This window comes from Ictidomys tridecemlineatus, chromosome 7, assembly GCF_052094955.1.
Source record: "Ictidomys tridecemlineatus isolate mIctTri1 chromosome 7, mIctTri1.hap1, whole genome shotgun sequence".
Taxonomy (NCBI): domain Eukaryota; kingdom Metazoa; phylum Chordata; class Mammalia; order Rodentia; family Sciuridae; genus Ictidomys; species Ictidomys tridecemlineatus.
The window spans coordinates 195,705,745-195,731,209 of NC_135483.1; the positions used below are offsets into that span (position 1 = coordinate 195,705,745).

Consider the following 25,465-nt stretch of genomic DNA (forward strand, 5'->3'; position numbering starts at 1 on the left):
AAAATATATACCCAAAGCCACGTCCCCAATGAACCACTCCCTCCAGCCACACCCACCTGCCTCCAGTTACCACTCAGTCTCCCACCAGGGACTGATCCACTGAGTAGATTAAGGCTATACCCCAGTGATTTCTCCTGCAGACCTCTTGCATTGTCTCACATGTGAGCTTTTGGGGGACACATCACATCCAAACCATAACAAGTTCCTTTAGGACTGTGGGGAGAACAAGAGTTCCTGTCCCGTGGTTAGCACTTGCCTGTGCCAGGCATTGTACCAGCCCGGGGGATCCTACAGAGGCCTGTGAGGCAGCCCTGTCCTCACATGGTATCTAAGCTCACCTGGGATGGTTTAAAATCCCAGCACAGGCTCATCTCTTTCAAAGATTGGGCAAGATGCAGGTGCAAGTGTTCCTCCTGTTGCTCCCCAGGTGATTTTAGGGCAGCGCTGAGCCTCATCTGCCCAGTGGGGGAGGAGAAAAGGGGGCTGGATTGCATGCAGATCCATCCCAGCCTGGAGAGACCATGGAAGGATTCTGGATGGGAATGAGTCAAAGATGCGATAAATCCTAGCACTGCGAGACCAACCACAGGGAAGCAGGCTAGCAGATAGAGGACACCCTAGAATTTTCCCACTTATTTCCCAGGGTCTCTTCTATCAGTGGGCTGGGTCTGCTCTTTAGCAGAGCCCTGACTGCTCAGTCTGCAGGACAGCCAACAGCAGGGAACTCCTTCAGTGGTGCTGGAACGCCCCCTGGTGGCCATGGGCAACCTGGGCCTCCTGCCACCTCCAGGGTGCCCCAGTGCTGCTCAGGCCCCCTGTGATGGCAGGGACGCGAGGACACATTGCCCAATGTCACTAGCAGTCAGATGACAGCAATTACACAGCACTGTCTTGAGGCTCCCCCTATGAAGTTGTCTAAGAGTATTGGTAAAAAATCAAGGCCCCCTTGGTTCTCCTTCTTTACCCTTTTCTCTGTGCACTCGGTTCTGCCCTTGTCCAGTAAGAGCCCTTCCTCAACAAGTTTCTTCAGGGCCCATTGGGATCACATCAGCACCAGGACACTCTGACCTTTCCCACCTCCCCAGAACAGAAGTAGGATGCCCAGGGTCCTGTGGACTCCAGTGGCTTCCTCCAATCAGGGCAACCACGCCCGCAGGGCCCGCCCTGGGACTAGCAGTACCAAGTGTGGCTGGAGTGCTGGGGCCCAGGCTGGGCGGGCCTCCTACCAGGACAGGCCCTGCTGAGTGACCTCCCTAGGCGCGTCCTGGCCAATACCTGGTGCCCATGTCCCTCCCCAGGCTCCCATCACCCCCACCCCAAGGCCAAGTCCCTGGACTGGGAGGTACTGTCCAGGCAAAGTGGGCAGAGCAGAGAGCACCCTCAACAGGTGAGGCCCTACAGGGATGAGAAGTCCAGGGTCACGTGGGAGGGCACTGTGCATGGCCCCTCCTCAGAGCCTTAGAGCCCCACAGCAAGGCCGTCTTCCTCAGTTGGCACCACGTGGTGATACTTAGACTTCGCATCTGCTTACCGGGGAGCCAGAGATGAGGACAACATCTCCCCAACACGTCCCCCTTTGGAATACCTTCCCCTTGCTGCGTCAGGTGTCAGGAGAGATCCAACAGAAAAGTCACCAAGCTAACCTCCCCGAAAGCGGGCCAGGCGCCTCCATTGAGCCAGGCAGCCTCAGTGGGGGCCATGTGTCACGTGGCATCAGAATGACGATCCTCGCCCGCCCCAGTCACGCCTGCACATCTCAGCCTCCTTCCGCGTGGCTCAGGAGCCCCTGGAATGCCCCACGCACTGCAGTCCACCCGGCTGTGCCCAGCTCACCCTTCCAAACTCGCCCAGAGCCAGATGCTTCAAAGCAGTTTAATCTTAAGAGAAAAAGGTGCTTCGACAGCACAACTTCCACGTCAGGGTACAAGTCGGAGCCTCTGTGGCCCCAGCAGGACGGTGGCTGCCTACTCCACCTCAGCAGCCTGACACTGGCACCCAGATCCATCACTCCATTTCTTCATCACCGCCACCTCCCGGTGGGCCTCTTCCTTCTCTCCCACCTCCCAGAACCAGGTGGGCCCAGCCCTAGCCCAGCATCCCCGCCAAGCCAGATGGAGGTGTCTGTCCACCATGGCTATCAGCAGAGTCCTGATCTCTGCTTCCTCTCTGCCTCATACGAACCCTCCACGTTTGGTGACAAAGCAATCAGGTGACTGGGGTGTCCAGGAACCAGACAGGATCTGCCACGGTGGGCAACAGTCTTCTGGGAGCCATCTGACACCATATCCTCCCCTGACCATCACCCCCAGCTTTGGGAACTGGGTATTACAAAGGACGCCAACTTCTGGAAGCTGCCAGCCCTCAGGCACAGTCCAGCACCAGCCACGAAGTACAACTGATGAAGAGCCAAGCCGAGAGTGGCTCACCCTGGAGACCCCCGGCCTGGCCTTGGACGTCCTGCCATGGCCCCCTGGAGTGGCACTTCTAACGGGCACAGCATTTGGCCTGCGGGGCAGGACTCGCATTCAGAACCACGGCTGCTTCCCCCTGTGCGCTGTGGCTCTGCCTGGCCTCCCTCTGCAGTAGCTCTTGCGCTGTGAAGGAAGAGGGGAGAGGTGACTGGGGAGAGTCCCCCGGGGCCACACAGCCCGCCCTCCTGACAGCCGCTCAGAGCCTGGAACCAGGACTCCATGTCCCTCCTGCTCACCCCCTGTCCCCAACAGACAGACTCTTGGTCCCAAGACACCAGAAAAGAAGACCCAGTGGACAGGTCCCGTGGGAGCCCGGCCCTCGTCCGGCCGTGGGCTGCCCTCACTCACCCACGGTGCTGAAGACCTCGGACACCTGGAGGTTCAGCTTGGCGGAGGTTTCCATGAACAGCAACTTGTTGCTCTCGGCAAACTCCTTCCCTTCCTGAGGGAAAAGGACCGGTTTATGAGTTCCCCGAGGACACTAATGACCTCCAACCCACGCCCAAGGGCAGCTGCAGGCCCTTGGAAAACCCCACCCCACGTTCTTCCAGTCCCCAGCCCCAGCCCTTGGCCACCTGGAGCAGCAGGCCCAGGACCAAGAGGGAGAGACACAGGGAGGGGACAGGTCACACTAGAAGAGGCTCCTGGAGCTGGACAGGGAGGGGCCCTCCTGCTGTGACTGTCCAGCAGACAGAGGCAAGATGCCCAAACCAGGGGACAGAGAAAGCGGGGGAGGCATGGCAGGGGCCCTGCTCCCCACAGGGTCAGGCTAAGTGGAGAAACCAGGGCAGAGACAGCAGGAAACCGTGACCAGGAAGGAGAGAGGCCAGGGCCAGGCCTAGGAGTCAGGGTGGCCCAGGATGGGCTCTCCCACGCCCACTCTCCCCAAGCCCCCGGCCCCTCCCAACAAGGAGGAGCACCCGGCGGTCCCAGACCACTCAGCTGGGGACCCCTCCCCATGCCGCCTCACACGGAGCTGGCAGCCAGGTCTCCGCCCACAGCCTGTGGGTCAGCTCTGCGTTCCCCTCTCCTTGGCTTCTCAGCCAGGTCCTCAGAGTCTCCAAAACTTCCCTCTCCTCTCACTCCCCGTTCTGCAGCTTCTGCTCCTGGTTCTCATGGCCGCCCGAGCTCTCCAGCCTCCCTGGCAGCCACTCCAAGAGGGGCAGCCCTGCAGGCCAGGCGCCTGCCAAGCCACCTCCTCCACAGCCGCTCCAGCTTGGGTGCCCCTCCCAGGCTAACTGATGCCACCTGCTCTTGCTCTCTGCCTTCTCCTGGACTCCCTGGAAGCTCCAACCTGTTCCCTTTCCCCTGTCACCTCCAAGAAGCCAGTTCCCTCTCATGAGAGGCCCGCCCCTCCTGTGCCCTGAGTCAGCCCACCCTGCCAGTTCCTGTCCTGAGGTCTCCAGGTGAAGCCCACGGTCTTCTCCCCCGCCCCCCACCCCTGGCCCTGAGCACACCCCACACCTGGACGTTGTTTCTCAATGAATCCCCCAAACTAAGAACCAGGCTCCTCGGCGAACGGCCGATTCCATGCTGTCTAAATAGTTGTCACGTTGAGTTATTTAAGGGACTAATGAGGAGAGAACCATCTGTACACATTTAATGCACACACATTTTTTTTTTATTCATGGTAGGTTGAAGCTGTGGATGCAGAACTCACAGATGCAGAGGGCCAACTGTATACACACACAGCTCCCACAACACACATGTGGGTGCCCACACATACCTATACACACAACAGCTGCACACCACAGACCACCCAGATGAACACACCCACACACACAGGGGTGCACACGTCCTACACACGCACACACATGTCCCAGACCGTCCACCTCGCAGGCGGGCTCGAGGCCACGGGCAGTCTGGCCCTCCTCTCAGCCCCACAGTGCCTCACACACGTCTCTGCAGCATGTATTCTGCTGTGCATCGTTTCATAGAAAAACTACGGCTTTTTAAATTTTCTGTCCCTTGTGCAGTTCCTACCAAAGAAGTTTGGATTTCTTCTCTTGACCCTTCTTCAACAATATATTGAATACAAAGAAAATAAGTGAGAACCCACAAGTCGCAAGGAGGGGCGGAGGGGTGGGAAGGGCGCCAGGTGACCAGGACAGGCCTTGAGGCTGGCGGGGAGGCCCCACTCCCAGCAGGCGGGACCCTGCAGCCAGCTCCCCAGAGGGGCATGGGTCCCCTGCACCCTCCAGAGATTCCAGACTTCTTTGGCCAAAAGGGAAACTAAGGTGGAAAGTATGTGGGGGGGCACAAGCATGCACAGGTGTGGGTGTGTGTGAGTATGGGGGTGTGAGTGTGGGTGTGTGAGTGTGGGTGAGTGTAGAGGTGTGAGTGTGGGTGTGTGAGTGTGGAGGTGTGAGTGTGTGGGTGTGAGTGTGTGGGGTGAGTGTGGGTGTGTGAGTGTAGAGGTGTGAGTGTGGGTGTGTGAGTGTGGAGGTGTGAGTGTGTGGGTGTGAGTGTGTGGGTGTGAGTGTAGAGGTGTGAGTGTGGGTGTGTGAGTGTGGAGGTGTGAGTGTGTGGGTGTGTGTGGGGTGAGTGTAGAGGTGTGAGTGTGGGTGTGTGAGTGTGGAGGTGTGAGTGTGTGGGTGTGAGTGTAGAGGTGTGAGTGTGGGTGTGTGAGTGTGGAGGTGTGAGTGTGTGGGTGTGTGTGGGGTGAGTGTAGAGGTGTGAGTGTGGGTGTGTGAGTGTGGAGGTGTGAGTGTGTGGGTGTGAGTGTGTGGGTGTGAGTGTAGGGGTATGAGTGTGGGTGTGAGTGTGGGTATGTGAGTGTGGAGGTGTGAGTGTGTGGGTGTGAGTGTGTGTATGTGAGTGTGGGGGTGTGAGTTTGGGGGTGTGAGTGTAGGGATGTGAGTGTGGGGTGTGAGTGGGCAATGTCCCTACAGGTGTGTGTACCTATGTGTGCGAGGTGCGGGCATGTGGGTGTGTGCATTGGTGTGCCTCAGGGTGTGGTGTGGGGGTGTGCGTGTGAGCCCATGTGACAACCCAGGGCTTCGGGGTGGGGGCTTCCTCCCGCTGGCCCGAGTGGCACCTGGAAAGTCACCTCCCGCTGCTCGCCGAGGTCCGTCTTGTTGCCGACCAGCATCACCACGCCCTCCCCTGGGTGGAGCTCCTTCTCCAGGTCTGCCAGCCACTGCCGGGCCTTGTGGAAGGAGTCCTGGAGGAGAGAGGGCTGTCGGTGGGCCTGTGGCGGCCTCTGGTCCAGGGCGGCAGAGCAGGCCTGGCACAGGCTGCGGATGTCCCAGGATGCCGTGGGCAATCCCACCCTGCAGGGCTTCTCAGTTCCTCCAAGGTGGGTGGCCGGCCTGCTCCCACCCTGGCTGGTGTCTGCAGCCAGCAGCCAGCTGCAGGGGCCCCGGGACGGGGACACAGGGTGTTTGTGCCAGTGGCCTCCACCCCTGGAACATTTTGTGCAGGAGAGTAGGGGGCGTCCACCACTCAAACCCTGCTCCTAACTGCAATATCCCAAAGACCAGGTAAGGAGTCTCCACCTGGCCCCTGTAGCCCCTCCTGCCCCCCGCAAGGAGGGTGGAGGCCCTGCTTTCCTCACTGCGGGGCCACTGCACTGCCCACCCTCTCTGGATGCCACCCTGCTCTCTCACCCAGGCCCTCTCACCTTCCCCCAGGCCCACTGCCCCCCAGCATGGCCAGTTCCTCCCTCCCAGGCTGGGCCTGCAGGCCCCATGAAGCCAGCCTCTCCCTCCCATCTCCACGGTCTCTAGTGAGTGTGGAAGACACTGCCCTGCGTGGGGCCTGCTGGGCCAATCACGGAAGAGCAGAGGCAAGCGCAGGGTCAGGGGAGTCAGGTGGCGAGGGCGCGTGGACGTGGCCTCTGTAGTCGTGACTGTACCAGAGACTGTGGGGCCAGCCCAGCACGAGTCCTTCAGAAGACACTGCACTGCCTGGGAGACCAGGGTGGACCAGGGTGGACCCGGAGAGCCTGGGGCGTGCCTCGGGCAGCCCTACCTTCCTGGTGATGTCATACACCAGCAGCGCGGCATTGGCGCCCCTGAAGTAGAGGTGGCAGACGCTGTGGTACTTCTCCTGGCCAGCCGTGTCCCAGATCTCAAGCTTCAGAGACGAGGCTCCCAAATCCACCACCTTTGTGAAGAACGCACCTGGAACAGGGCAGGCGGGTGCTCCCTGAGAGGAGGAGGCTCTCAGTGGGATCCAGACAGCTCTGTCAGTGACCAGTCAGCAAGGCTGGCCACGTGCTATGCAGGAGCTCCCGACCAAGCCCAGAGCCATCTGTCAGTGCACCCAGTGCTTGGTAGAGGGTGCTCTGGGCCGAGGGTGCCCGCTCAAGGACCCAACTCAAGGCTCTGAATGGCGCAATTTGAAAGAGGTGTCCCATGACCAAGAACCCCACACAGCTCCGCTCCCAGGTTTGCAGTGGAGCTGTGGGGACCCTGGAGCCCCTGCACCTAGGGCCACTCTGCTCCCCTGCCTGTCCTGCAGGGAGGCCCTCAGATCCCACCATCAGCTGGCCTCGCCAGCCTTCCCATCACCACTGGGTACCAGCCGCCCCCCTGCTGCCCCTACTTGGTGTCCCTTCACTTCACCTAGAAAACTCTCCAAGTCTGCAGAGGTCACCAGTCCTCAGGGGAGCTAGGGAGGTCCTGCTGCAGCCTCTGGGAACCCTGCACACACCCAGAGGCCCACGGAGCCTGGTGTTCTCTGCTCCCAAGGGAACAGGGAGGCCGTGGAGGCAGGACTATCTTATTCCCGCACCTACTTAATCATGGCATGAAGACCTACTGGCACATACTGGGCACTCTGTGTTTCAGCTGAAGACTTTTTTCCCAAGCTTTCCAAGGTGATGTGATTTTAAAATAGTCATTTAATAGCAGCCAAATGTTTTGTGCCATAGTGTGTGGCTTGTGGGGGGATCTAGAGGGGAAGAGTGAGGAGGGGAGATGTCAGGGCATGAAGGGGTCAGCAGAGACCAACAGGCTCCTGCCAGCACCCTGGCCACCCACCCAGATCCAGGGTGGGAGTGGAGCCCATGGAGAGATTCTGGCAGCCACATGTTCAAAATCAAAACTTCCACTCCAAGGACAGCGTGTGAGTGTCCTGGGGCTGCAGCAACCAATGGCCACAAACTGCATGGCTTTAAACAAAGCCGATTTATTCTTACAGTTCTGGGGGGCAGGGTCTGCATCTTCTGGGGAATTGGGGCTGAAGCCATTCCCTGCCTGTCTTCAGCTGTGGGGGTGGCCAGCCTTCCTCGGTGCTCCCTGACTTCTAGACACGTCACCCCAACCTGTCTCCAGTACACGTGGCCTTCCCTCTGTGTCCCTGGGTTCTCTCCTCTTTCTACAAGGACACCAGGCACTGGACTCAGGGACCATTCTAAGTCTGGGAAAAGCTCATCTCAACTCATAACGTCTCAAAGACCCTAAGTCCAGTAAGGTCACACTCCCAGGCTGTGGGGTTAGGACTTGGTGATATCTCTAGGGGACGCAGTTCCACACAGACAGAGCCCAGGGCTAAACAGAGACTTCCAGTGTGGAGCAGGAAGATCCTGATTCTCTCCTGGAGAATGGAGCTGGGGTAGGTCCTCCAGAGAAGCAGCTCTAAGCTCTTCCGCCCACTCGTCCACGTTTTCCTGCAGGCCATGGACTTGAGATTCGACTAACGAGTTCAGTCAAGCAGCGGCCCTCGTCTGGACAGCTGAAGCTCACACAGGCCACTATCATGCCTGAACACGAACCGCCGGCACAGCAGGCTCCCACTCGTGGGCCCTGGGTGTGATCCACAGCTGTGAGGACCGAGGCAACTTGCTCCAACTCCCCACGTCTCAGTTTGCTCTTCTCAAAGGCAAGCAAACGGTACCCACTACCCAGGTGGCTACAGAACTGCATGAGAAGACGGGGGGCACCGGTTCTGTTGCATCGACTTCTACTTCCTCTTCCTGTCTTCTTGGCTCTCCCTGGAGTCATCACCCAGCATCCTCACCTTTCACCCACACCCTGTCTGTCTGTGCACCACCAGGTCAGATCACATATCTGATTTTGAACTTGCTGCATTTAGAAGTTGTCACAGCCAGGCACAAGTGGACACAAAGCTCAGGTTCACGTCTTCCATTTACCAGCCTTAGCTGCTCAGCTTCTTCTTTCCCACTTTGAAAATGGTGCCCAAGAGTTGTGTTTAGATGGGTGCAAAACCCGGACAAATTTCCAAGGAGTGCAATCTAAGCAGTGGTGGCACCAGGTGGGTGTTTGGATGCTCACTGAGCCCAGAATGACGTCTTCCCTGGAGACGGGAGGAAAGCGCTGTCACTCCAGCCCTGCTTTGCCCTCACACCCCAGGCCAGGCACCAGCCAAGGCACGTGCAAGCTGGCCAAGTGTGGAGGGGACACCCGATCTCAAACCTGCCTCTGAGCCTAGAGTTCGGGCACGTCCGTGGGACTGAGGGGTGATGAAGGTGGGGGAAGGCGATGGGGGGAAGCAGTGGTCTCCTGGTGTGAGCCAGCTCCTTGGCTCTTGGAGAACGTGTTTTCTAAACATGGCAGTGTCTGCATGACCTGCAGGTAGAGCTTGGGGCCTCCTGACATCAAGTCCCTGTCAGACACCGGAGCTGGCCCAAGTGAAGAGTTGGTGTTTTTGACAAAAGTCACCTTGGAGTCCCTGAACCTAGGCAGCCATTACCGTCACGACCCCCAGGCCCAAGCGGTGCTCCACAGCAAAGCTAGTGGGAGACTCAAGATGTCGTGTGGCCTCCAAAATCTGTGATTTTTAAAGTCAACTGAAGAAGGGAAGCCACCAAAAGCAGGTGAAGCTACAGGGCCTAGTGAGGTTCTCCCTCCCTTCAGAGGCCTGTCAGGCGGGTCCCATTGCAGGTGTCTGAGGCCACCTGGGCCTTGGGGGCTTGCTGCAGCCCAGGAGAGAGCACAGAGGTACCACCTTCTGCTTTCAAATTGCCATCGACTCCGTTTTCTACATCTGCACAGCTAAAGCCAAACGTGATTGAAAAACACATTCCTGCACAGGTGTGGTGGCGCACACCCGTAAGCCCAGCCATGGGTAGGCTGAGGCAGGAGGAGCACAAGTTCAAGGCCGGCCTGGGCAACTTAGCCAGATGCTGTTTCAAAATAAAATAAAAAGACTGTAGGTGTGGCCCAGTGGCAGAGCACTGGCCTAGCCTGCGAGGGGCCCTGGGTTCCGTCCCTAGCACCACAAAAATAAATGAGTAAATTTCTAGGAAACCCAGACATTCTTGGAGGTTTTACCTGAAATGATATTAGGTGTAAGGCAGGTCATGTGGGGCCAGAAGGAGCCAAGAGCCGGGAATCTTTTTTTTTTTTTTGGAGTCTAGAATCTGCTCGTCCAGATAACACGGTGGCATGGTATTAATGAGCTGTAATGTGACCTGGGGCCACCTGGGGCCATGTCTCACCATGGCCCATAGAGGTACAAGCCAGCTTCCTCCTCCTCTGCCTGCTTCTATAAGCCCCCTGTGGACACTGAACAACAGGACAGGAATTCAGAGTACAGAGAGGGGATGCGCTCTAACTTGTGTTCCATCGCCCCAAACTGGACTGTGCCTGAACTCAATTTTAATAGCATTAAAGTGCTTTGGCTTTGTTACAGAATCTGCTCATTTGAATGCTCTCTGTGGTGCTCGCCAGTTAGTAGAAATTATCACCTGCGTAGAAGGTGAAGCATGAAACGCACATCAGGGTCCAAGCACATCTGCAGAGTGCTGAGTTCCACAGGGAAGTGAGCTGGTCACATCAGGTGTGTTCTGCACCCATTCGTCACTGTCCCCTTGGTGTATAAAGCCCAGTGGGCCTGGCGGAAGCTTGAGGCACCTCCAGTTCAGCCCCTGCAGCCAGGGAAGTAGGCCAGAATGCCCCCCGCCTGGGCCAATGGGACTTGGGATGGGGTGGTCGCCGGGGAGCGCTGGGTGGTCCCAGCCCATCCTGGCCAATGGCTGCTCCTGCCCAGGGCAGCCTGCCCCCTCCGTCACGCCCTCTCCTATGGCGGGACTGATCCTCTGTGGCTGGGGTAGCAGGAGACAAAGGGGAGATGGGCTGGTGGCCCCTGGGAGACCCCGCTCTGGCGCTGCTCCTCTGGACAGCCCTTTGGCTTCTCAGCTTTGGGGACTCAGTTTGCCTGTCACCTCTCCTCCTTTTCCTTGGGATGGGCCATGTCTTTCCCAGGGATGGCCAGGGAGCCCCGTCCTGAAGCTCTGCAGAACCACTCAGTGAGGGACCCAGGGACATGTCAATCTCCCAAAGGACCCTGGAGCCGGCCCTGCCCTGAAGCGGCCCCACCTGGGACACCACAGGCCCTGGACCCATGCTTGCTCTGGGGACGAGGACAGCACCCACGGTCACCATAGAGACACACTGCCTGGCTCTGCAGTCCTCACCCTCACTGATAAAAGCCACACGTGAACAAAGAACGGAACAGTGCAGAAGGCTCTGCCCAGCACAGGACCCCTCCCCAAATCAGAGGCTACAGGGGTCACGTCACTCCATCTCCTCCCCTGAGAAGCGGGAAAACACTCAGCAATAATAAAATAACAGGAACAATACCAAACCTCGCAGAGTAAGACAAACATAACATACAAAGGATACAACATCTGTTTACATTATAATGTGACCATTATAATAATGTGGCAATTTCCAAGGACAGCCGGAGCATGTGCAGTATCTATCCCAGTCTAAAGCCTGTGGAGACTTGCATGACTCAGACACTAGGACAGAATCCAGGCCACTGTCCCCATAGGAACACTGTTCTTGCGTCCTAGAGACAGGGCTCCACTTGGTGTATAAAGGTGAACAAGGAACTGCCATGCCCAGCGAGCAGGGTGGTCCCAGGTTGACCTAATCTGGATGTCCTCTGCTCCCTTCTAGACGATATCCCACAGGGACAACAGTGTGACAAAGGCCACAGCATCACAGGCACAGTCCTGCCCAGATAAGAGGTCCTTCCCTCCAGAGAGACAAACCCAGGCCTGGGGGAGGGGACAGTCCACTGGAGGATGGCCCCAAGGGCTGGGGAGGGTACAGTCCACTGGAGGATGGCCCCAAGGGCTGGGGAGGGTACTAGAAATAGGGGCCACCCAGGCCTGCCCCCTGCAGCTCAGGCCTGGACCGTGAGCCAAGACCTCTCAAAGGGCCCAGCCTGTGTCCACCCTGCTGACGCTGGGTGTCCCCCTAAAGAGAAGGTGAGCCAGGGACAGGGAGGGCCAGCAGAGGCAGACTCCTGGCCCGGGCTGCCCAGGAGCAGGGTGGTAAGGTGATGGCTGAACCAGGCCTGCGACCCCCATACACAAGGCCTTCAGATCAGGAGTTTTTCCTTAAAAAAGGAAAAAGTCCCCAAGAGGACGGGTCTAAGAGGACACCAAACAACCTACAATGTTGTGGGAAGCTGTGGGTCAGGGCTCAGTCTGGAGTCTTGTTTCTCCAGGGCGCGGGGGTGAGTGCTGCTGGCTGCTCTGGACCCTCCGTTTCCCTGACGGCAAGGCCTCACCCCACTGTCGGGGCTCTGCTCCCTCTCGGTCACCCCGAGGCTCAGTGAGCAGTGCGTGCGGGACCCTCCCGACGCAGGGAGATGGCCCCCATCAGGCAGCCCCACCCTCCACTCCCTGCACTCCGCCCGGTCTGCGTGCGCCCTCCGTGGGGCCTGCTGTCTCCTGGGTGCTGGCCCTGCAGACCGCTAGGCCAGGTCACAAAGCCTGTCAACGGCGCGGAAGCAGGTATTTCAGCCTTTGTGGGCCACAAGGTCACTGCTGCGACTACTTAGTGCTGCTGCTGCTGCTTTAGGATGAACACAGAAGGAAGCCTGTTGTTCACAGAGCACAGTAACCAGCAGGCACAGCTGTTCCCACAGGTTCCCACGGGCAGGCTGGGCCCGTCTGGCCATGAGCCATCATCGCAGACCTCGAAATCAGAGCCAATCAAGCTGGCAGGGGCTAGCACCTACTTCCTCCCTCCCACATCACGTCCCTGACCACCCAGGGACATGGCCCTCACCGTCTGGGTTTAGTCCTGTGGTCTCCCATCTCAACTCAGGCCACGCTGCTGTATTCTGAAAGGAAGTCCGAGTCCAATATCTTGGGCGAATGGCGCGGGGGCGTGGATGTTCTTGCTAACAGAGAGGGGTGCAGCCTGCACAGCTGGCCTGAGTGGACCCCTGAGGCTCTCCTCAGCTCCCTCTAGAGCAGTCCCTTGCTGGTCACTTCCCACCCTTCACCCCACTCATGGCCCTGCGTCCTCCAGGAGCCATGCCCTAGGGACAGGGAAGGGCGCCCCTCTGCCAGTGCCCTGTGCTGCGTTTCGTAGCCGCTCGTGTTTGGTACGTCTTCATCCTGCCGTGGAACTCTCCATGCCTAATGCAGGCCAGAGACGGCGTCCACGCTCAGACACTCATCAAGTGACTGAACACAGGAGTGAGAGAAGCCGGTGCTTCCCTGTGGCCGAGTGCCCGTCTGAACCGAAGCCCTGCTGCTGAACACACTGTCCCCACCCTAAGCCGCCTTTGGAGAGGACAGGCATAAAGAGCACACTGGATTCCCTATTTCAGTTGGGAACTGGGCATGGCAGCCAGGCAGGATGCACCCAGAGGAAGTAAAGGGGCCAGCAGCCTGCAGCTGCCCTGAGACACTCACCTCTGAGACGGTGAGGGGCCAGCCTCCTAAGACGCCCAGGAGAAGGTCTTCCCTCCAGGCCCCCACCCTCGTGGCCCACAGTCCCTCCCCAATCCAGGCCAGGCTAGGAAACCAAATCCAGGTAGAAACGGAGCCTCTTTGGGGATAAATTAACTAGGGAGTGGGGTTTGCAGGCCAGTCGGGTGGCTCAGTGGGCAGATCCAGGCAAGTCCTTTCTCTGGGTCGCCCTTTACCAGACCATCTTTCCCCAGAGCTGACCCTGAACCTCCACCCCATGCAGACCCAGCTGGGCTGGCGCCCGTCTCAGAGGCAGGGCGTGTACCTGCCCTGCTGGATTCTGTTCCGCATGCCTGACCTTGATGGCACCTCAGCTGAGCACACTCAGCTGGGGCCCAGAACCGTGGGGCTCCAGGGTGCCCACCCAGCCTGCCCCTGTGGGCTTCCCGCTCTGCCCTGCACTCACATCCCACAGTCGGCAGGACACTCTTGAAGTCGTCCTTCACGTACCGGAGCACCAGGCTGGACTTGCCCACGGAGCCACTTCCCAGGAGGACCAGCTTGGACACTCGGGGCTGGCCAGGGGCATCCCTGGGCGGGGTGAGTCCGTCAGTCTGCGCCATCCCCTGCAAAGAGCCACAGACTGAGGCAGGCTGGGTGTCTGAGGCCAGATCCCGTCAGCAGGCTCACTGGGCTGCTCCTGGGGAGCACAGACGCCTCGAACAGAGCCAGTCAGCGGCACCCTGGGCAGGCACCTGCCCACTCTGCACCCAGACCCACCTCCCCCGTGTAAGCTGGCCAGCAGGATCTACTTTGTATCCATTGTGAGGAGCAAAAGGAGCCGTGCCTGGAGAGTGCCCCTGCAGACAAAGGGCACAGACCTGATCGGCAAGGACCCTGTGCAGCTATTTGCTGGCACACTTCCTACTTTCCAAAACCTCTCCCTAAAAAGTGCTGTGCTCGCGCCTCACACATTTCAGTCTTTCTGGTTCTCTAGGACCTCGGAACCCAGCGCCAGGCCCTGCAGAAAGCCAGCTCCACAGTCCAAATAGGTGCATGTGAACCTGCACATTTGTCATCTGTAGAAACTTCTGCCCACACACCCCAGCAGAGAAGGGTCCCGGCGTGTACCCACACCCACTCCTGCAGTGACCAGGTCTGGCCCAGGGTGGGCCACCCACACCGCCACCCTCCCCGTCAGGCTGAAGCAGTCTCCGTAGGATGGAGTTCTCTTGCCCTTTGCCTTCCTTGCAAGGGGAACCAGGTGTCTGGCAGCATTCCCCCCAGGTTTCCTGATGCACCGTGTGGCCACTGAACACCTTGCCTGGACCCTGCACAGTGAGACAGGGTCAGGCACACACTATCCGTTGGTAAAAATGCCTGGTGAGTGTGGTCAGCACACCCCTGAAAGACGCACTGTGTCTGTTCATTTCTGCACTGTTCAGTCATTGAAGACCACTGCGGTGTCTCCAGGGGGTGGCGACACGGTGACATTCTAATGTCTGTCTCTGATCTGGGCCACTTCTAGAAAGAGAGACACCCCCTAATTCATGTCCACACCACCATGGGGCAGCTGGGCCAGTCTGTGACCTCCTCTCCCTCCATGACCGGGAAGGGCCGGATGTGACAGGCAGGGAGCAAAGGCTCAACCCAGACAGGCCCGAATCCCCATGCCCACAGGCCTGTCCCAGGCAGAAAATGCCTGGACAGGGAAAGGGCCCGGGGAGAAGTCCCAAGGCCCATCTCAGGGGGATTCTGCCGCAGTCCGGCTGGGCACAAATCACGAGCCACTGAAGCAGGAACAAACTTTATTTCTGAACTCCACCAGCACACTCCACACACGCTCCCCGGGAACTCTCCCCAACGCCACACGGCTCGTCCAGGAACCAGCAATGAGAAATATCCCTCCTCCGGCACTTCCCCAACCAATGGGAACTCTCTGGGAATCCCCGCGAGAGCTCAACTGGAACTCGCTGGTGTCACCTCTCAACCACTACTTCTGGCAAAAATGCCATGCGTCATTCCGACTCGGCTGTGGCCCTCAACATCATCCTTGTGGGATTCACCATGCACTGCGATGTTTCAGAGTTTCAGAGAAAAATCAGAAATATAAACTAATTGTTTAAATTTTTCATTCATTCTTTAAAAAAAAAAAAAGCTACGTAGGTATTCCCAGCATGCAGCCATGGCTGAGAAACACAGAACCTTGTTTTCTTCAGGTCTGGTAATAGCATGATAGGTGCTCAGTAAATACCTAAGGGCTGGGTGGAGCGCAGAGGAAGACCGCGTTACCCAGCACCTGTGATTTGAAACCTTTGCCTGAACTGAGGCCATTGCTCAGGGCCTACAAGGGGTCAGAGTGGCTGAGGGAGGGCGGGACCAGCTCTGCCTGAGGAAGGCAGCTGTGGGAGCCACCTGATTGACACAGTGGTCCAGACCTGCCTGGCCACCCTGGAATTTCCTCATTTTTCAGACCCACCACAGCCCAGTGAGGGTCCTGGAAAGGCCCACTCTGCTCACCAGCGCCCACCAAGGAGGCTCTAAGCAGCTCCTTCTGCATACGTCTGACCCACTCTAGATTCAACTCCAAGGTCAAAGTCAAACACCCACGATGAGCCAGTGGAAAGCCTCCCAGAAATCAGCTGGCCTCAGGAACACAAGTCACCCGGCCAGCCAAAGTGCAGACCACAGTCCAGAGCCTGAGCAGGCCCCAGGAAAGATAAGAAGGCCTCAAAGTTCATCAAGTCCACTGTCAAACAAACCCGGGAGGTCACCTCTGCAGGGCTCTGGGTCTCCTTGCCTTCCCTCAAGCAGGTGCAAACCTCTCTCTGCAACAGTCTCCTCTGGTCTCTCAGCTGCTGTCCACTGTGTCCAGCCCCCACGCATACTGGTCACCGGAAGAGACAAAGTGCCTGCCAGGTGGAGCCTGCACTTCCCAGTTCTGTTCTTGGTTGAAAGACCTGGTTTGATCTGCGTGGATTTGTAAATTATACGTGACTCCTCTCTCACTGGCTATAACTGCTAACAAGGGCCAGGACTGTGCCCATTGAACATACAGTGGGTGTTCAGCATGTAGCCAGGAGCCGTAAATGGACATTTCTGCCCTGTGGCTTTTATGACAGTCACACCTGGAACTTGTCAAGGAGTGGCTGGGGCAACTGCAGAGGGAGAACAAAGGCCACCAGCAGGCACTGCAGGAGCATCCCAGGGACCACACACAGGCCACCCTGCACACCAAGCTCAGATAGGGCTGCAGGGTGCAGCCGACAGACCCTCCACCAAGAGGAGCAGGGCAGCCATGCCCTCTAGCCCCACCTGGCCATCTGCACAGAGCCCACGAGGCTGAGCAAGAAACCTGTGGGACCCGCGTCACCCCATCCTAGAGCCCAGCAGCTCTCCCAGGACAAGGACGCAGAAAGCAAAGCCCAGCACACTGTTCCAGCTCTGCCCCCTCACTGGGCACCAGAGTCCTCCAGCCACTGGCAGAGAGGAGCAGTAAGTGCAGTAGTGGTCAGCCTCCCAGGGAGACCGCCAGACTCCCGGCCAAGAGAGGCTCAGCAGCCAGTCCTACTGAGAAACTGCTTCTTCTTTCTTCCTGTACTGGGGATTTTAAAAGTGGCAAGATACCACTTTTAAGAATGAAATCTTTTAACTTTCCAGCTCACCCTTGTTGGTTTGTCGTTTGTTTTTTCTTCTGTGTGTATTAACTGGGATGAGCTCAGGGCTCTCTACCACTGAGCTACATCCTCAATTTTTTTTTTTTTCAATTTTGAGGCAAGGTCTCACTAAGTTGCCCAGGCTGGCCTTAACTTATCACTGGGATCATGGGAGCACCCTCACCCCACCAATACTTATTTCTTTTATTTTTTTTATACCAGGGATTGAACCCAGAGGCACTTAACTACTGAGCCACATCCCCAACCTTTTTATTTTTTATTGTGAGACACGGTCTCTTTAAGTTGCTGAGGCTGACTTTGAACTTGTGATCCTCCTGCCTCAGCACCTTGAGCCACCAAGATTACAGGTGTGTGCCACTGCACCTGATTTAATGCTTGTTCTTGATAAAGGTACATAAGCCACTCTCTGAGGAGAAAACACCTCATTGATCTGCACTGGGATCTCTATAGGGAGTCCTAACATCCACGGGAGCACATTCCCAAGTACCCAAAGGTGCTCCTCCAGGTTTCTTTGCTATTATTCCCACAGAGTAATAAAATTCATCTTAAAATTCAAGAAAATCTTTGGCCCAAACATGTGTGGATTATCCTGGATAGGTGGAATATGAATGAATGCCCCACTACTGGGACACCAGGTTTGGATTTCTTGGATAAAAGACATCTCTGTGCTTGAAAAAAATACTCTTCACCAGGCACAGTGGCACACACCTATAATCCCAGTGACTCAGGAGGCTGAGGCAGGAGGATCTCAAGTTCAAGGCCATCCTGGGAAAATTAACAAGACCCTCTCTCAAAAACAAAATAAAAAATAAAATAAAACAGCTCGCATTATGGCTCAGTGGTAGGGCACCCCCTTCTCTCTATATATATTTGGTGCTGGGGACTGAACCCAGTGTGGGTGTATGTGTGTCTTTAAATATAAACATATTGTCAATATGTAAAAAAGGAAACTACCTATAGTCCCACACCCTCAGTACAACCACCAAGGAAAGTTTGCCCATTCGATTTCCCATGCACCTTCACGGTTTTAACATCAAGCATACATCCTGCCTTAAAAAAAAAAAACCCAGAACCTTAACATAACATCAAAGGCAGTGGTCCACGAGCTACCTGTGCTTCAAGGCCATGTGTGAGATGTCTACACAGCTCCCTACAGCCTCTCACTGGATTTTCACTTGACTTAATCTCTTTTCTCTGGAATAAGTAAGACTGCAGTAAGCGTGTTCAAGTTGACGGTGTGTGGTAAGCTTTCAACAATGGGAGGCTGGAGCTCTCAGTTCAAAGAGAAAACTGGGAGTCTGACCTCTGACCTGGCTCTGGAATTTACCGGAGGCCAGGAGTCGGGGTTCCTCTTCCGGTCCCTACTGGGGTGCTGCTTCTCAGGAGCACACCTGCCTTCCACCAAAGGAGAAAGCAGGAGGCCAACCCCAACTGGTCTTCACGGGGGGGGGGGGGGGGGGGGGGGGGGGGGGGGGCCTGGTTTCAGGCTGCGGGGGTGCTCCTCCTGCGTCCTCCTCCCCAGGCTGGAGAAGAACCCTGCATAGCTGTCTACGCCTCGATTCCCTCGTGATCAGAACAATGTGGCCACTTAATACAGAAAAGTAAAAGCAAGACCCCGTTAAAAAGAGAGTCCTAATGAGAAAATCTGGCGAGCTCAGAGACGTGACTGTCTGTATTGCTGAGCATCTTGACGTGACCAAAACAGATCTCTTGGAGGGGACAGCCTCGTACAGCAGTTCACACTCAAAGTCTTTCACTGCACACCTTCAGGGCATCCATTCCAGAGAGCCAGCCAGCATCCAAACCAGGACAGCTCTGGTCCCTTTGGTGATGCACACCAGGACGCGTGCACACACAGACACACAGACACTGCCAAGCACGCAGAAGCCCCCACACGGGCTCACCTGTTTCCCACGGTTGTTCACTCCCGAGCCCGAGGTCGTCCCCTGCAGGTCCGGAGGCCCCACCGGTCTCCCTGCCTTCTTCCTCCTGGCCTGGGGAGAGCTCTGCTTCCCTTTCCGCGTGGCCTGGGCGGTGGCTGTGGCAGGACGGGAGGCTCTGCTGTAACCGCAAGGGGTAGCTGGGGGTCAGGTCCCTTCCCTTCCCTTCCCTTCCAAGGCTCCAGGGCAAAGTCCACTCACGGTCATGTGGTCACCTGGGGCAGGGGCAGGCCGGAAGTCACGCTCCAGTGTCTGAGCTCTGTTCCCCCTGGTTTGAAGGTCTTTCCTGACCCTCCTCAGAGCTCTCCTGATCCTGTGGCCTTGAACACCCACAGCCCAGGAGAAAAGAGAGCTTTTTGGTCAAATGAACTTTTTCCTCCTACAAACCGCTGGCAGCCAGTTGGAGGCGGCCCAGGTAGGCGGTTCAAAGGTTCAGATCTGGGCTTGATGCCCCCAGGAGGTGGCCTCCAAGGAGGCAGAGGGCGGGGCACTGGAGAGACTCTGGAGTAACAGAATAGTCTCTTCCAGAGATTTTCAGCCTCCAGGTGTGGCTGGGTGGTGAGTTTGGCCAGAGGCCAAGGAAGATAAACATTGGTCACCTGTGAATGGCAAGCCATAAAATCATCCTGAGAAGCTCCCTTTCTTGATGCACTCACCTGAATCTCACTGGGGTTCCCCAACACTGACACCGGGCACTGGGAAGCAGGCACAGCGGCTCCAGGGTCCCAGGCCCTGCGGGTGGAGCTGCAGCTGGAGGCACCTCTGGGGGCCCTCTGCAGCATCCTGGCAGGACCAGTTTCTCTCTGGGCCCTGCGGGGTGGTTCTTCTCCAGGACACAATGTCCCTTGAGGTGTGGCCACCTCCCCAGCTGGCCTGGCTGCCTTGGACATTGAGAAGCCCCTGCCTCTTGTCATCCATCCTGATCTCCTGCCCGAGACTGGTAACTAAAGGTCTGGGAGCCAGGATTCTCTTGTGTCACTCAGGATAGAGCTGGAACGTAAGGATGCACTTTTCTTTTCTAACTTTGAGGACAAACTTACGAGTTAAAGATCTTTTTTTTAAGATAACGTCAACATTTTATTATCTTCGTAACAAAACAATGAAGCTTAGAACAAGATCACTTGGCCCTTTCTCTTCTATCTCCTCCCAGTTGGAAACGCTTGCATCTCTTAAAATAGCCAGGGTTCTCTTCCATCTGCAGTGAGGCTCAGCTCAAGCCTCAGCACCATCTTCTTTGTAGATTTAGAATTTTTCTTAGTCGGGCTTAGTCTGCCCACCACAGCCAATGTTTCCTGTCATGATGCCGCCTTCCCGTGCACACAGCGAACCCTTGCTCTTCTTGTTCTGGGTCACTTTTGGGGGTTGGTGTTTACCATACTTCTTACAGAACGTCCGGCACATCTTAGGAACGTTCACTATGTTTGCGGGAGCCTTATCAACAGGACGAGTTAAAGATCTTGACCATTTATTTATATTATTTGGGGGTGTTGAGGTTGAGCTGGGGCTTCCCACGTGCTAGGCAAGAGCCACACTGAGCTCACGTGTCTGCATCAAGGCAGGGTAACATGGTTATTATGCCCATTGAAACTGGCCTTTTGGGAGACGTGACTTGCCTCTTTGACCTGATTCTGGAAGGTCAGCAAGGTCTTCAGACTGCTTCTAGGACTTGAGCATGAATGATCCATTTGGACTTTTGGCCTGGCCTGTGCAGGGTCTTTGTCCAGCACATGGCCTTCATGGAATTTTATTTAGCAACATGGATGGTCTTCTCCCATCGTCTTGAGCCAGTTTGGGCACAGGCTGAGAGGAAGACCTGAGCACTAGTTTCGTACAGAAATGCAAAGAGAGAAAGTTGTTGACAGCCAGCTTCTCAGACCCCAAATGGGAGCTGTGTGCCTGCAGCCAGACAGGGTTGAAAGCCAGGCCTTGCCAAGAGCACAGCTTTGGAACCTGCCACGCTCGGTCTTGGCTATGAAGCCGTCCACCCACCTTGGTAAGGAAAGTCCACACCAAGGAGGTGGTGGGCCGCAGGGAGGGGCTGCCAGGCTTCAGCTGGGATGAGGAACAAGGGCAGGAGGCTGCGTTCGCAGAGCTACCAGGCACTTCATGCCACGGCTCTGGGGAGGGGCAGGGGAGGGGCCTCCAAAGATTTCAGGGAGACCTGAGGAGCACTGAGGTTGGTTCGGATCCCCATGACATGCCAGTGGTAGCTGAAGTCCCTGGAAGGCCCCCCCGGGCCATCCCTGAGCTGTCACCAGGGCCCTAGTGACCCTGGGGATCCAAAAATCAGGTCCTGCCACTTGCCCCAAAAACCAGACAGGAAAGGTCATGGGAAATCGTTGGAAAGGAACAGCGTTGGCTACCCCAGAAGATAATGGGGCCTACATCCTCAGCCCTGTCTTTGAGGCGCTGACAATGACTTCAAGGTCCTGTAGAAAAGGGAAGGAGGTTTAGACAAAGAATTTTGCAAAAGAAAATGTGGTCACATTTTCTCATTTTTAATGTTCCTTTTTAAATTGAATTCTTGTTTTTATAGTATCTGTCCTTTTTTAAAATTGGCAAAATAATAAATTTTCAAACAATAAAAAAAAAAGAAAAGGGAATGAGGGGCCCGGTGTGGTGGCCATGCCTATAATTCTAGTGGCTCCGGAGCCTGAGGCAGGAGGATGGCGAGTTCAAAGTCAGCCTCAGCAATGGTGAGGCACTAAAGCAACTCAGTGAGACCCTGTCTGTAAATAAAATACAAAATAGTGCCGGGATGTGGCTCAGAGGTCTAGAACCCCGGAGTTCAATCCCCAGCACCCGCCCCACTGGGAAAAAAAAGAAAAGAAAAGGCAATGAGGAGCAGGGTTGGGGTTTGCACAGCCGCCACATCAGGTGGTTTTGAGTGGCTGCCTTCCATCCACCACAGCTCAGGATGGCTCAGACCGGGCTTATCAGACTGTTGCTATTGCCTTGGGGGCACCGGTAGCTCCAACTCACCAGGTGATGCTTATCTTTTAGACCTGATGTTCCTAGAATCCAAGGTGACACAGATCAAAGGAGATGGATGCAAAATGGAGGTTGAGCCACCCATCGGACACTTGCAGGCCAAAGTAGAGTGGATTCTAGGAACATCAGGTCTAAAGGATAAGCATCTCGTGGTGAGTTGGAGCTACCCCTGCCCCAAGGCAATAGCAACAGTCTGATAAGCCCGGCCTGAGCCATCCTGAGCTGTGGTGGACGGAAGGCAGCCACTCAAGTCCACCTGATGTGGCAGCTGTGCAAACCCCAACCCTGGTCCTGTGACTGCCTCATTCTAACCTTGCCTGGAGGCACCCACTATGAGAAGCCTGCAGCTCTCCTGTGATTCAGAAGGTGCTTCCACGGGCCCGGGGTCAGACTCAGACACTACCAACCCCACGGCCAGGCTGAGCAAGACCCACAGCAGAACATAGGCTTGCATTGTGCACACCATGACCATCATGGCTTGTGCTAGAAGTTAAGTAAAAATAGCACAGAAACAGTTTATATACATGGCCATAATTAATACTATTTTTATATGGTGATGCCAATTTTTAATTTTCTCTATAAGCATGTCACCAATTCTGCTGTGACAATTTCTCCTATGCCATTTAAGCGGACCCCATCCTTGGTGCACACCTTGTCCCCTGGAAAGAAATTCAAAATCACAGCATTGGGCAGAGCCCTGGAGTCAGTGGGGCTGCTGGGGACCATCTGGCCCGAGTGTCCACACAGCGGTTGACCCTGCAAATCCTGTGGCTGAGTCTTCAGTCTCTACTCAAGTATCTTCAGTGAGTGGGGAACTTCTGTCCCCGGGGACAGTGTCACAGGGCTGGGGCATGCAGAGAGACTGAAGCAGCACAAAGACCCCCTCTTCAAACCCCGATTCTTGCCATCAAGTCAGAAAGACTCCAGACCTGGCTCACAGTGACGGGATGAGTCTATTGAAGAGATAGGAAGAGGGAAAGGGGACACTCTAGAGGGAGAGAGTAGGTGCTCTCAGAGAGGAGAGGGACCCCGTGCCTCTCCTGCACTCCAGTTTTACTGGGATTCCAGAGAAGTTTCCAGAGAGTCCCACCCAGGTCACCTCCGGACTTTTGACTGACAGTAGATGACATCACGCTTTCAAGTCCACACTGCCTTGGCAACTCTAGGTCACCTTGGCCCCTGCTAACTTGTTGTAACTGGATTCTTGATCACACATTCTTTCAGATTTTATGGTTATTAGGAACTACCCTAGTTTCTCCCCCTTCAGGGTAACTTGGCTTCCTCTTATCGACATTATTTTGGGCCTGCACGTCTCCTGCAGATAACAGGTAATCTGCTGAGGAATGTGACATGTCCTGTCCACTGAGGCCAGGCAGGGCTGCAGGTGGATTGCTTCTTGGAGAAGAAAGCGTGTTGGGGTCTGCACGGTGGGCCAGTTTATGGGATTATTTCTTTAACCTCCTTCCCATCCAGATGTGCCTTCTTTAACTTCCCACCCTTCGCTCTCCTGGGTCACAGAGAGCCAGACCCCTGCTCCGTGTCTGGATCAGTCCTCAGGGCTTGCAGCAGGCACAGCTCACTGTGCACCCCGGGCCCCTGCCCCCTTGTTCTGGTGACGATGGCTCACATCATCTTTCAGGTAGAAATGGCAGGATGACCAGACTCTGGCCAGTGAAGAGAGCCAGAGGTCCTCTGGGGCAGGGGTCTGTGGGGAAGGGCTACCTCCCTCTCCTCCTTGGGTTTCCTTGCAGAGCTATGGCTAAGGCTAAAACTCAGCGTGATAGTTATCCCATGTCCAGCTCTCCAGAATGTCCTTATCACTGAAGGCCTGTGAGATAAGCAGGGACCTGGAGGCTGCCTTTTCCTGAAACCTTCACCCTGGCTTATCTAATGGAAAATTCCAGCAGGGATTCCTGAATGCCAAGTCAAATTCCTCAGCTCAACAGTCCGTTTGTCGCGTGGCTGCTGGCCAGCAAGGGCAGAGCAGAGGGAGCAGAGCAAATAAGGCAACCCACCCCAGGAGCAAGACAGCTCCCAGAGTAGGGGGCAGCTGCCAAAGGGTTCCTACAAAGGGCAGAGGGTACAACAAGAGCAAGGGACACTCCTGGCCAGAAGGAAAGGGGAAGGATCCCAGAAAACCTCTCCCAGTGTTAAAGAAAGCTCAGTCCTTTTCCCCAGTGCCAATCCAATAACGAGAAAGGAAAAAGGAAGGTTTATGGCCTTGCTAGCCAGGGAGAAAAACAGGGGACTGCCGTCCCAAAGGCTGTGATTCCGCCCATCCTCAGGAACAGGGGGCGGTTATAGAGGTGATTCAGAGAAAATGAGATTAGGAGGAGAGATCAGGAAGGAGATGATGGCGGGGGGGGGGGGGGGGGAGAAGATCAGGGAGAAGAAGTTTAGGGAAAAGAAAATTAGGAAAAAGAAAAAAAGTGGGAGTTTCAATGCCACAGGAGACACAGTCCAGGCAGCCCGTGAGCCCCTGCTACCCCAGCAGAAATGCTGAAACAGGCTCAAGAAGCTGCAGGATGACCAAGAGAGGGCAGGACACACTCAGCCCAGAAGCAGAAGGAGCACAGCACAAAGCCGAAGGACAATGGGCCAGGTCAGCGGACGCTACCAGCAGGCAGAGTCTGGGTGGCTGCAAGAGGTGAGGGTGACAAGCAGGCAGAGCTGGGCTGTGGGAGCCTCGTCTAATTCCATGACTAGACTAGAAACACGACAATAATAAAGCAGCTACCTTTTATTGAGCACCTGCAATGTGCCGGGCACTTGGCTTAGAGTATCGATTTACTCCTCATAGCGACCTATGAACCACACCTAGAGGGCCTTCCACCCTCGTCCCCAGCTCATGAGTACAGAATCCTTAGGACCAAGGAACACTACTGAATCATGCTACATTACATTAGATCATGCCCCAAGGCTTTGGCACCAAAGGATTCCCGTGGCCTTCTGCCCCAGGTCCACCCTTCCACCAGCAGACCACAGCCCCTGCATGTGCCCCCAGCCCCGTGTGGCCGGGGCAGCTACTGGGAGGGAGCACGGCAGGGGATCCCCGTGTCATCTGGGGCTCTCCTGTGTGAGATGGACCCCACTGGAAAGGAAAGGAGGGGACGGGGCTGGGCTGTGGCATCCTGGCCGGATTTCCCAGGAAGCCTAGGATGCAAACCCAAACCTGGGCTCCCAGGTTGTTAGGAAGACATGAGGATGGAAAAGGGTAGACACCTTTATTCCACAACACGCACTTGGTTTAGGCGGACCTTTTAAATGTTCAGACAGACGGACGGTGTCTGCACCTTGTTCCCAAGACCCTGCAAACATCAGAGGACGGGCTGATCCTTTTGTTCCATTGAGGAAATGAACCCAGACTGACCCAGGTCACAGGAGGGCAGGCGGCTGTGGAGTCCTAGGGCGGACGAGAGCCAGGAGCTGAGCAGCCTGCACCATAGCCGGGAGGGCTCGGTGTGAGTGGCTGCCGTCATGGTGCTGTGCCTTCCGGGGGACACTTAGCTTTTCTGACAAAGGGCAGGCTGTCCCCAGAGAGGAAGCACAAGGACCCCTCGACATGTGCACTGGGGAGATCCTGGTTCTGCTCCCCGCTCTCCTGTGTCATCAGGGTTCTCCCCCAGCGTGGGGCACACTCCGCCTCTCCCACACCTAGACCACAAAGCTCAGCTCGAGCCCCACCTTCCCAGCACGGTCCCCTCAAGTCTCCCTGCCCTCAGCCCTCAGTGCCCCTCTTCCCATGCTGCCTGGACCTACCAC

The 25,465-nt window shown here is 56.2% G+C and overlaps 1 protein-coding gene and 1 pseudogene across 1 annotated transcript; both read right to left on the reverse strand.

The window, feature by feature from the left end:
- Positions 1–1,858: 1,858 nt before the first annotated feature.
- Rab17 (RAB17, member RAS oncogene family) lies at positions 1,859–18,804 on the reverse strand. Its single transcript, XM_078018332.1, has 6 exons — positions 18,677–18,804; positions 13,562–13,721; positions 6,444–6,595; positions 5,509–5,634; positions 2,820–2,913; positions 1,859–2,594 (listed from the first exon to the last, which is right to left on the reverse strand). The coding sequence occupies exons 2-6, from the start codon at positions 13,716–13,718 to the stop codon at positions 2,485–2,487; spliced, it is 639 nt and encodes a 212-aa protein (XP_077874458.1). The 5' UTR covers positions 13,719–13,721; positions 18,677–18,804; the 3' UTR covers positions 1,859–2,484.
- Positions 18,805–19,171: 367 nt separating this feature from the next.
- LOC144365729 (uncharacterized) overlaps positions 19,172–25,465 on the reverse strand; it is a 30,311-nt pseudogene continuing 24,017 nt past the window's right edge.

Excerpts from the sequence above, each read along its gene's own strand:
- Rab17 (XM_078018332.1), bottom strand. The coding sequence starts at position 13,718 with ATGGCGCAGACTGACGGACTCACCCCGCCCAGGGATGCCCCTGGCCAG. Across the intron at positions 6,596-13,561 it reads TGTCCTGCCGACTGTGGGAT|GTGCGTTCTTCACAAAGGTG; the intron begins GTGAGTGCAGGG and ends GCCCTGTTCCAG. Across the intron at positions 5,635-6,443 it reads TGTATGACATCACCAGGAAG|GACTCCTTCCACAAGGCCCG; the intron begins GTAGGGCTGCCC and ends TCTCTCCTCCAG.